Genomic DNA, 12,196 nt, shown 5'->3' on the forward strand with positions numbered 1-12,196 from the left:
TGGATCAACTGCGTGTGCTTTGCTCTTCTTGCTTAGCTCAAGACGAGGTTCCATTGAAGCTTCAATTAGATTGCAATATTTGATGCCATAGTTTTCAAGTATCTTCCTTGTGTATGCCTCCTGGCATAGTGTGACCCCCTCTGTCTTTTGATGTACCTTTATTCTGGGGTAGTAGCTCAAAAGACCTAGATCATCCATCTTGAAAATCACCTTCATTTGTAACTTGAACTTTGCAATCACCTCTTCATCTGCACCAGTAATCAATAGGTCGTCGACGTAGATGCCAACTAGTAGACGATCCCTTCCTTCACCTCTCTTGTACATCGCATGCTCTAGTGCGGCTTTCTCAAATCCAAGAGAAATCATTGTCCGATCAAGTTTGATGTTCCACTCCCGAGGTCCTTGCCATAGCCCATACAAGATTTTGTGTAACTTCAGTACCTTGTGCTCTTCTCCCTCTTTGATGAAACCCGGTGGTTGATGTTGGAAATATGAGCAATTTACCAAATGATTTTATTAACATAAATACTAGATAAAGCATGACTAATATAACAGTGATAAAGCAAGTCATGCGATTTGACAAAGAGAAGGTAAACAACAACTTCACATATGAACTGTAACTAAACACATCTAGAGCAGACAGTATAGCAAGTTGCATATATGAAGTAGAACCTAACACATGTAGGGCAGAAACTAGAGCAAAGAACTGTGGCAGGACGTCTAACAGAAAGAGCATAAACACGTACGGGACAGCAGCAGCAGAAGCACTGGACTTGGGGTCGACATCCTCTCCAGCCATGTCGTCGATGAGGTCGTCGACGTCGGGGAAGAAGTCGTCGTCGGGGAAGTAGTCGTCGGAGTCCGTGATGAAGAATTCAGTAGTCGCGCGGAGCGCTCCCCAAAAACCTTATCACCCTTCTCCCGTACAGGACTCAAAGAGGTGCGGTTTCGGAGGCCTACTGTCCCGACTCGCGGTGCACGCCGCAAGCCGGGATGAGGAAAACAGCGGTAGCTCAGAGAATGGAACCGGTGGCGAGAGGAAGAAGAAGTTCTGGTGCGTCTGGAGATGAAACGAACAGACAGCAGCCGAAGGGTGCAGCGTTCGTATTTAATATCCACTACAGCAAAAACTTTCCAGCTCTCGAGTGACCTTTCGTATACCCGTAGTGCGTGGCAAAAATTTAGATATCGGCTCGGCTCATTCCCGCAACCCGCGGCGCGTCGTGACGAGGCGTGGCGTGGCGAGGCGGGCGGCGGAGGAGGAGCGCGCGTGGATATCCCTCTTGTTCCCATGCTCGTACAAGTGGGAAAAGAACCTCCCTTATAAGGAGGTCCAACTCCCACTCAACTAGGAATGTGAGACTAAATTTAGTAGTATCCTTTGCCTTGCACAAATGGGCTGAGTGGGCCTCTAGGATTTATTAGGAATTTCTGAAATAGTTATTGGGCTGCCCAAAATAGACTAAATTCCAGCAATCCCCCACCAGATCCCAGAGGCACACAGAAATTTGCCTTTTGTTCCAAAACACTGTTTTATATACCAGTACTGCAGTGGAGACTGTTAAGTTGAACTTCCACCTAGAACTCTATGCTACACTAGTAAGCAACTTGAACAGTGGACTGGGCCTTGAACTGCAAGTTTTCTGCGAATCTAGCTTCACATAAAGCCTTGACCGATACGTGGCTACCGTGGGTCTTCCCCACGGGTGGAGCTTATGCGTCATACTCCGTGACCTTTCATGAGTTTACTAGAGAGAACCCTACTCTCATAGATTGCGACGTTTGACAATCAGACTCATATAGGTGTGTTCTTCAAAAAATGTTCTGCAGGATAACATCTTTGCTTAAATAAGCCACTTAGAACACATTAAGATATACATCAACCTACCATGCAGATTAGGAGAGTATTGCATCTTCATGGATTGGTATTGTAAATGTTAAGGATACTCTCCTCTCAGTTGACCAACAGCTTGTCTTCCACATCTAATTCACGGGATCTCCGATCACAAAGAATAGGTTACCACTGTGAACAACTCATATTGTGGGTCTCATACCCATCTCCCTCGATGCATTATCCATCACATTACGTGATAGACCCTTAGTAAAAGGATCTGCCAGATTTTTAGACGTTTGGATATAATCCAACGCAATAACTCCGGAGTTTTTCATTTTCCTGACAGACTTTAGCCTTCTCTGAACATGTCTTGATGACTTCATGTTATCCTTTGAGCTGCTCACTTTCGTGATCACAGTTTGATTGTCGCAGTTCATAAGGATACCCGGTACAGGTTTCTCAACAACCGGCAAGTCATTCAAGAGCCGGCGAAGCCAATCTGCTTCAACCGTAGCTGTATCTAGTGCTGTGAGTTCTGCTTCCATTGTTGACCTCGTTAAGATGGTCTGCTTGCAAGACTTCCAAGAAACAGCGCCACCTCCATGAGTGAATACATAACCGCTCGTGGCCTTTATCTCATCAGCATCTGAGATCCAGTTCGAGTCACTATACCCTTCAAGCACCTTTGGATGCCCGGTGTAGTGAATTCCATAATTTGTAGTGCCTTTCAAATAACGCAAAACTCTCTCCAGAGCTTTCCAATGCACATCTCCTGGTTTTGAGACAAACCGACTCAGTTTGCTAACAGCAAAAGAGATGTCAGGTCTTGTAGCACTTGCTAAGTACATAAGCGAGCCAATAATCTGAGAATATTTCAATTGATCTCTGGCAATTCTTCGATTCTTTCGAAGTAACACGCTCGCATCATATGGTGTTGGAGAGGGCTTGCAGTCACTATAGCCAAAGCGACTCAAGATCTTTTCCACATAGTGAGATTGAAGCAAAGTAATCCCACCATCATCGTCTCTCAACAACTTGATGTTCAGAATGACATCAGCCACTCCTAAATCCTTCATCTCAAAATAACGAGATAGGAAATCCTTGACCTCCTTAATAACATTCGGATTTGTTCCGAAAATCAGTATGTCATCAACATACAAACACAGGATAACTCCCTCGCCCCCACCATGGCGATAGTACACACATTTGTCAGCTTCGTTCACAACAAAGCCTGCAGCTGTTAAAGTTCTTTCAAACTTCTCATGCCACTGTTTGGGTGCTTGCTTAAGTCCATACAAAGACTTCAACAACTTGCACACTTTCCCTTCCTGACCATCTAGTACAAACCCATCTAGTTGTTCCATATAAATTTCCTCATCCAACTCTCCATTTAGGAAAGCAGTCTTAACATCCATTTGATGAACGAGAAGACCATGCGAGGCAGCTAGTGAAAGTAGAAATCGAATAGTGGTCAGTCGAGCCACAGGTGAGTAAGTATCAAAAAAGTCTTCACCTTCCTTTTGGGTATAACCCTTAGCCACAAGCCGAGCCTTGTACTTTTCAATAGTACCATCAGGCCTAAGCTTCTTCTTGAATACCCATTTGCATCCTATAGGTTTTCACCCATAAGGACGATCAGTTATCTCCCAGGTTTCATTCGCCAAGATGGAATCCATCTCGCTACGAATTGCTTCCTTCCAGTAGTCAGCATCTTCAGATGCATAGGCCTATGAAACAGAACTGGGAGTGTCATCTATGAGATACACAAGAAAATCATCACCAAAGGACTTTGCAGTCCTCTGTCTCTTGCTCCTAGTAGGAACTTCATTGTTCTCCTCCACAGGACTTTCAAAGTGTTCCATCGAAATGGCAGGTTCGGTAATTGTAACTGGTTCCTGATTCGATGAACTAGGCATCTCCTAATTAGATGAGGTAGCCATATTCTTCATGGGAAAGATATCTTCAAAGAAAGTCGCATCATTCGACTCCATGATCGTACCGACATGTATGCCAGGTACCTCAGATTTTACAACCAAGAATCTATAGCCAATGCTATGAAAAGCATATCCTAGGAAAACACAATCCACAGTCTTTGGTCCAAGTTTCCACTTCTTTGGAATTGGAACATTGACTTTCGCCAAACAACCCCATGTTCGCAGATAAGAGAGTTTTAACCTTTTCTTCTCCCATTCCTCAAATGGAGTTATCTCTTTGTTCTTTGTGGGAACTCGGTTCAGGACATGACATGCTGCCAATATCACCTCCCCCCACCATGCCTTGGAGAGACCCGATGTGTCTAACATGGCGTTAACCAAATCAGTTAGAGTACGGTTCTTTCTTTCGGCCACCCCATTTGACTGAGGTGAATAGGGAGGCGTCCTCTCATGGATTATACCATGTTCCGCACAAAAAGCATCAAATTCTTTGGAAAAATACTCTCCACCACGGTCGGACCTAAGCCTCTTGATTTTTTGATCAAGTTGGTTTTCCACTTCAGCTTTATAGATCTTGAAAAAGTTCAAAGCCTCATCCTTAGATTTCAGAAGATACACACGGCAGTATCTAGTGGAGTCATCAATTAACGTCATGAAATATTTCTTTCCACCTTTTGTCAAAACACCATTCATTTCACATAGATCTGAATGTATGAGCTCTAGTGGTGCAAGATTTCTTGTTTCCGCAGTCGTGTGATACTTACGAGGTTGCTTAGCTTGCACACACACTTGACACTTAGATCCCTTGAAAGTGGTGAAACTAGGGATTAAGTTCAACTTCGCCAGTCGCGACATGCAACCAAAGTTAACATGACAAAGACGTGAATGCCATACATTTGATTCACTATTGTTGCAAATATGATTAACAACTTTATTGCAAACGTCTGATAAGGATAAATGAAACAGGCCTCCTGACTCATAGCCTTTACCAACAAAGGTTCCATACTTGGATATTACAAATTTATTTGACTCAAAGACAACCTTGTAGCCATCTCTACACAGAAGAGATCCGCTAACAAGATTTTTATTGACGGAGGGGGCATAATGCACGTTCTTCAGCCGCACGATCTTCCCCGAAGTAAACTTCAGATCGACCGTGTCAACACCACGAACAGAAGCACTTGAACCGTTGCCCATCAGCACGGTTGAAGTCCCTACGGTCTGATAAGACGAAAACATGGAAATATCACCGCATACATGCACATTAGCACCCGTGTCAATCAACCAGTCAGGAGAATGACATACTGAAAGAATAGTGGGAAATATACCATACCCAGCATCCTTCATATCAGTGTCTCCAATGACAACATTAGCGGTCTTGCCGCCTTTCCCCGGATGACGCTTGTCATAGCGATTAGGGCAACTAGGAGCTCAATGATCAGGATCCCCACACACATGACAAGCACCTTTCTTTTTACCATTCTTCTTCTTGAAGTTCGTGTGTTGCACAGCCTTGTTCTTCCCATCAAACTTTGCTTTACCATCAAACTTGCCCTTGTTCTTGAACTTGTGGGGCTGGAAGTTCTGCTTCTATACCACATTGGCACTAGATCCTCCCTCAATACCTCGAGCACGTGTGTCCTTTGCTCTCGCCTTTTCTTCCACATCAAGAGTGCCAATGAGATCCGGGACGAAAAACTCCTGCCTCTTATGCTTCAGCAAGGTAGCAAAGTTTCTCCATGAAGAAGGTATCTTAGTGATGATACCTCCGGCAACAAACTTGTCCGGTAGCGTACAACTAAAGTGCTCAAGTTCTCTAGCAAATGACTGTATCTCATGAGCTTGCTCAACCACGGAGCGCTCTTCAGTCATCCTGTAATCATAGAATTGCTCCATGATGTACAGCTCAGTGCCAGCATCCGAGACCCCAAACTTGGCCTCCAGTGCATCCCACATATCTTTTCCATTATCAATTGACGCATAAGTATCAACTATGTTCTCACCAAGAACACTCAAGAGAGCAGCCTTAAACAGAGTATCCATTTTCTGAAAAGCTTGTGCTTGTTGAGCATCAAGCTCTCCTTCAGGTTTGCCGAGAGTGGCGTCATAACAACTCATGGTTTGAAACCATAAGACTGCTCTCATGCGCCACCTCTTATAGTGGATACCCTCAAACATAGGAGGTCTCATGGAAGCAGCAAAACCACTCGGGTAAATTGCCTATAATAAGGTTTTTGGATTGTTGGAAATATGAGTAATTTACCAAATGATTTTATTAACATAAATACTAGATAAAGCATGACTAATATAACAGTGATAAAGCAAGTCATGCGATTTGACAAAGAGAAGGTAAACAACAACTTCACATATGAACTGTAACTAAACACATCTAGAGCAGACAGTATAGCAAGTTGCATATATGAAGTAGAACCTAACACATGTAGGGCAGAAACTAGAGCAAAGAACTGTGGCAGGACGTCTAACAGAAAGAGCGACATCCTCTCCAGCCATGTCATCGATGAGGTCGTCGACGTCGGGGAAGAAGTCGTCGTCGGGATCCGTGATGAAGAATTCAGTAGTCACGCGGAGCGCTCCCCAAAAACCTTATCACCCTTAGGAGCGACCTCCCTTTTATAGGCGCAAGAGAAGGAGGCGAGAGGCCGCATTCCCGCAACCCGCGGCGCGTCGCATCGGGACGAGGCATGGCGTGGCGAGGCGGGCGGCGGAGGAGGAGCGCGCGTGGATATCCCTCTTGTTTCCATGCTTGTACAAGTGGGGAAAGAACCTCCCTTATAAGAAGGTCCAACTCCCACTCAACTAGCAATGTGGGACTAAACTTTAGTAGTATCTCTTGCCTTGCACAAATGGGCTGACTGGGCCTTTAGGATTTATTAGGAATTTCTGAAATAGTTATTGGGCTGCCCAAAATAGACTAAATTTCAGCAGTTGATTCACATACACATCTCCTTCTATCTCGCCCTTGAAATCCACCGATTCCTCGGTGTTTCCTAAACACCGTTGCCCACTCCTTTTCACCTTTACCGGGTCAAGCATCCGAAGAGTTGTCTCCGAATATGGGTGTAACACCGTCTGTAGTTGTACGGGGGTAAGTGGTCGTGCCTTCCTCTCCAATGCTTTCGGAAGAGGCACACTTGCTTCTGAACTTGCCAAAGTTCCATTTTCTGGCGATTCAGATTCTCCAAAAATGCTCCTTCTTGAAGAGACTGCAGCGCACGGGCTGCTATTTTCAAGTCCAGACAAGCCTCCTTTGGCCGAGCTGTTTCCTAGCCCAACCCCAGCACGTAGTGGCGTGATGCCTTCCTCTGGACCGTGCAGGACAACACATCGCCGTGCAGCATGTGCTTTGCTGCTGCTGCTGCATGTAGGTGTACATGCTTGTGCTTTGGCACTTCCGTCATCCAGCTTCGCACATGATACATCTCGCTCGCCTCGGCTTGCTGCTGCTGGGCGGTTGCCGCCAGGCGTGCTACTTTCTGCCTCGAGCGACGGAGCTGCCATATCTCGCCACACACGCCGATCGCAAGCACTGCTTTTCCATGGACGAGCACACGTAGCTTTCGCTGCCTCCGCTTCAGCAAAGATAGCACTTACGTCTGTAGCATCGACATAAGTTTCGGAGTCACCCCCACATCAGTAGCATCGACACGAGTTTCCGAACCATGATTATGAAGGTGAACTTTTTCTTTCACGAGCGCGACAATTTCTTTAGCCGGCACTTGAAGAACTGGATCCTGCTTGTCCACGAGTTCACACATCAACATCATGTCACTTTCATCTCCTTGCTGGGCCATGAGCGCCTTCTGCTTCGGTGCTTCCTCGCAGTCAGCCTTGAAGTGGTCGAGGAGGCCACAGTTATAACACCTCACTTTCCTGATGTCAAAATTTCTCCTCGGTGGCGGTGCAGCCTCATCGTTTGAGTCTTTGTCCGAGTCGGCGAAGTTCTTTCTCGCCGAACGCTGCTTCGCCTTCTTCTTGCTGCTGCTCCTGGATCCGCCTTGCTTTTCTAGGGCGATCCACTGCGCCTTCGTGAGCATCACAAGCTCGTCGTTCCTACCGTCCCCAAGACTGTACCGCATCCGCTCATCGTGAGCCTTATACCTTCCGACAAGATCGTCGATGGAGAGAGTCTCGAGATCGACGCACTACTCGATCGCCGTGACAATTTGCAGGTACCGGGGAGGGGCCGCACGCAAGAACCGACGGACAACCGAGGCCTCCGCGAGGTTTTCTCTAAGCGCGCGGATCCGATTGATGAGAGTAGCCACCCGTGAAGCGAACACATCCACGGACTCATCGTCGCCCATGACCAAAGTCTCATAGTTCCTTAAGAGAGTTTGGAGATTAGCTTGCTTGACGCGGGTGTGTCCCTCGAACATGAGCTTCAAAGTATCCCACACCTCTTTCGCCGTTCCTTTGGCGATCAGGTGCTGGAGGACATCCATCGGCATCATCGAGGAAATCGCCGCCGCCGCCTGCCGATCCTTCCGGTGCTCGGCTCCCTCCTTCTTTAACGCGTCGCCTCCTGGATCGACCGCGTCCCATAGCTCGTTGGCGCGGAGACCACACTCCATGAGGGCCTTCCAGACCTCGAAGTTCTCGCGATCAAACCGTGGATACGACGAACTCGCCAGAGCAGCAATTACTTTAGCCGCACCGGAGTACTCCGCCAGCTGCTTGTTCTTCTCGTCGTCCGCCATGATCCTCCGTTACTAGAAGATCAACCTTGCTCTGATACCAATTGTTGACCAGACCCTCTTGTACGTCGCTCGTAGACGAGTTCTTTCCGGCCGTAAGGTAGACTACACCCATGTACAAAAGTACTAAGCAGGCAAGTAGACAGGTCGATCAATCTTGAGGCTAGCTACGTACGGGACTAGCATGCACGTAGGTAACAATACGCTGATCGATCTAATCTCGCCGAGACACAATACGCCGAGTTATGGCCACGGGAGCGTGTCGCTCCTGTCAATACTTTGTATTGATTTGATCTGGATCGGTTACATAGATTACAGGGGTATAGGGATATATATACTAGCTCATCAACTAGTACGTAGTCCTAATCGGTAATTACTTGGAGACCTACACAGACACATACAAGTAAACTTGTACTGAACCGGACAGGACACGGTGCACTTCATGTTTAACTCCAACACTGCCAAGCAACTTAATTAACATTTAAATTAGATTCATCTAAAATATTTCAGAATGTCGGGTTTAATTAATATATATTTTTATGCTAAAATTTTGTACTAGTTTCTAAATTGTTATTTTCAAATACACTCATCTAGTACAGTGTGGTGAATTTAAACTATGTTTTTTTATAAAACTTAATTTTTTAATACATTATTTATTTAAAGCCATATCTAAACCAAATTCTATTAAATGAGAGAATATTAGAAATAAAATCGCACGTATTCTTAGAGTAATGACACTTGCTTGAATATAGTTTATATGTATGTACGTGTATCCATATATTAGTAGAGACCTCAAAAGTGTATGTAACAAAAATATCCTAATAGTGATGTCTAGTTTATATTTAGATATACAGAGACCAAAACATCTAGCGTATATAAAATGTTAACAAGAAGCTTCTCCAAACAACTAACATGTCGCTATATCATTTGTTTTGGTAAAAACTATGTTACATATTATAGTTTGCTCAATAATAATGTGTTGACGATGTATGTTTACTATGTTGTCGGTACTGAAATGGCATCGCTCTAGATAAGATAATATTCATTTGATGTGTTAGTCAAAGATTGACTAGTATCCAATTTTTAAATAGTGGGCTAAATGTTCTAATGACAACTTCTCCTAAAGTTACAAAAACGCTTGGTCATTACTTACCTGATCACATAAAGTTTATTTATGTTTGCTGCTTTTAAACCAAAAATACCAAATAACATAAAATATATCTTGCTTTGAGATGTCAATTAGAGGAACCAGAGTTGCCGCAATTGAGAAAATCCAAGAGAGAAGTGAGGTGTATCCTCAATACCGATGTTCTCTTAAAGGTATTGACATGGATGATAGATTAAGAGCATTGGATTATTTCGCTGAAGGTATATTTGCATATTCCTTATTTTTTGAGCATTGTAAATCAAATGCTCATATGAGTTTCAGCTATAAATTCCATCCTAACCTTGTTGTAGCATCATATAACCGTGATGACTACATCTTTGTTTATGTTGAAATTACTGAGGAACTAACGCTAAAATTTAGAACTTCTGACCTTATTACAATGGTAAAGGAGCTCTCTGTACATCATAAAGAGGTCTTGAAACATGTGGGCATGTTGGAGAATATCCAGAGTTGAATTTAAAATAATAGAGATGTAACCTTTTTGTGTTGCTGAACATATGTTGCTATATACTCATATGAATTCAAATTTTGAGACTATATTCTTGTGTGGTGTACTTAGAACGATTATATCTTCCTCGCCCTCACCATGTTCAAATTCTGGCTCGGCCCCTGCATCCCAAATCACAAATCCATATCCATCTCTTTTTTGGACGGTCAAACAGTAGGGGAGTCCCCTACGGTAATTTTTGATTAATCAACTCAAAGCTAGTCCAGAGTCTTCACATGCTTACATATTTACATGGGGGCAGAGAGGGCCCCGCACAACTCAGAAGGAATGTAGAGGGCAGCAGTATCTATGAGTTAGAGGTGATCCAAGCAGTTAAAGACTCAAAATCTACCTCCCTGACTCTATGTGCCTGCACTTTGAGCTGAAGACTTTCCAGCATGTGATAAATCAAGAACATACATTTTGTGTTTCCTTTTCTTGCATGAAGAACAGATATATTATTGAGCATGAAAAAAGTTGTGCAGCCAGGCACGGAGTACCACCTTGAGACCGTCTTCATGGAAGCCATAAACTGTGTAATCCTGGACACAAGGCACCTAACAGAAATACTTGTAGTACTAAACATAAACCTTGATATGCCCCACAGACCGTCTTCATGAAGCTCCAGGGAAGCCTTTGCAGCATCCCGAGCTGCCCATGGTAGCAACTCTGGTGGTGTCGTGTGGCCATCTGACACCTATGTTGGTTCCAGCAAAAATCAATGCCGGATGTAGTGACTTATGTCGCTAGATGCAGCTCCGCCGTGCCGACTCTTGACTGGTTCCAGCAAAAGCGTAAGCTGGTTGTAGCTATTTGAAGCACTGGTTGTAACATTTTTTCTCCCTGGTTGCATCTCCACCCAAGGTTTACGAATCGATGTGGCAAAAATTTCGCTCACCCTCGAATGGTCGAAATGTCAGACATTTCAAAAATTGTTTCGGATAAATCAACAAAAATGTTGTTTGAATTCAAAAAAATAAACATCTAGATAAATTATATGTATGTTATCTTTTTTGTATCCTAAATTCCTTATCTACTTTTTTTCCCTATCATAATCCTCTTGCCAAACAATTCGAGCTCCCAAAAATTCTAGGGCCAGGGCTAGACGCCGACCAGCCAGCCAAATTTTTGGCCCGTTGGCACCCAACCGTAGGATTAGGTTCCTGTCGTTGATTTACCCGGTCATCCTCACGCATCCGCTTTGCATCTCATCCGCATTGACCAGCAGCTTGCGTCCATGGTGGACTCCGCGCTTGCCACCGCATGCGCTCGTCCTTGGCAGCTCGCACTTGCCGTTCAACAACGCCATCCATGCTCGTCGCCCCGGCCGCCCGCACTCGCGAACCATCCGCTCTCATCGCTCAACAGTCACCTTTGTCGCCAGCAGCCTAGCTGTCTTCGATGCAGGACGTAGGCGTAGCTGTCCCAAAAATCATGTGGTCGTAGTAGCGTCATCGGCATGGTCGTGGCAACCTCGGCCGCCGTTTGCAGCATCCCGAGCTGCCTATGACAACAACTCTGGTGGCGTCTTGTGGCCGTCCGACGTCCGTGCTTGTTCTAGCAAAAATCAATGCCTGGTGTAGAAAATTATGTTGCTAGATGCAGCTCCGCCGCACCGACTCTCGATTAGTTCCAGCAAAAAAATAAGCCGGCCGCAGCTATTTGAAGCACGAGTTGTAACATTTTTTTCTCCCTGGGCGCAGCTCCACCTAAGGTTTACGATTTTGATGCGGCAAAAATTTGCTCAACACAGTAGGATACCGGGTGCTTGCGAGGATAGGCGATGGGGGGCGACTCCGCGGGTCGCCGCGCGGCGAGCGCCGTGACTCGGCCCGGGGAGGTGGTGGTTCGACCGAGGGCTGGTGGCCGGTTTTGGGCGCTTGCCGGATCTGAAGACGACGAGGCAGACGAGGACGGGGAGGATCCGGTGTCGTCTCCGCCAACGCCAACGCCATCTGATCTTTTTTGTGAGTTTTTCCATGCAGGCTATGATGAGGATGAGGTAGCTTCAACGGTGGACAGGATTTTGCTGGTGGACGATCCGGCGAGGGTTGGGCT

The 12,196-nt window shown here is 45.4% G+C and overlaps 1 protein-coding gene across 1 annotated transcript; it reads right to left on the reverse strand.

Moving 5' to 3' along the window:
* Positions 1-7,931: 7,931 nt before the first annotated feature.
* On the reverse strand, positions 7,932-8,486 carry LOC147983119 (uncharacterized). Its single transcript, XM_087540649.1, has one exon. It carries the CDS (start codon positions 8,484-8,486, stop codon positions 7,932-7,934), a length of 555 nt encoding a protein of 184 aa, XP_087396775.1.
* Positions 8,487-12,196: the final 3,710 nt, after the last annotated feature.

Source organism: Triticum urartu, chromosome 2A, assembly GCF_056163025.1.
Source record: "Triticum urartu cultivar PI428250 chromosome 2A, HENAU_Tu73, whole genome shotgun sequence".
Classification (NCBI taxonomy): domain Eukaryota; kingdom Viridiplantae; phylum Streptophyta; class Magnoliopsida; order Poales; family Poaceae; genus Triticum; species Triticum urartu.

Bases quoted from the DNA above. Each gene is read 5' to 3' on its own strand.
- LOC147983119 (XM_087540649.1), bottom strand. From the start codon at position 8,486: ATGGCGGACGACGAGAAGAACAAGCAGCTGGCGGAGTACTCCGGTGCG.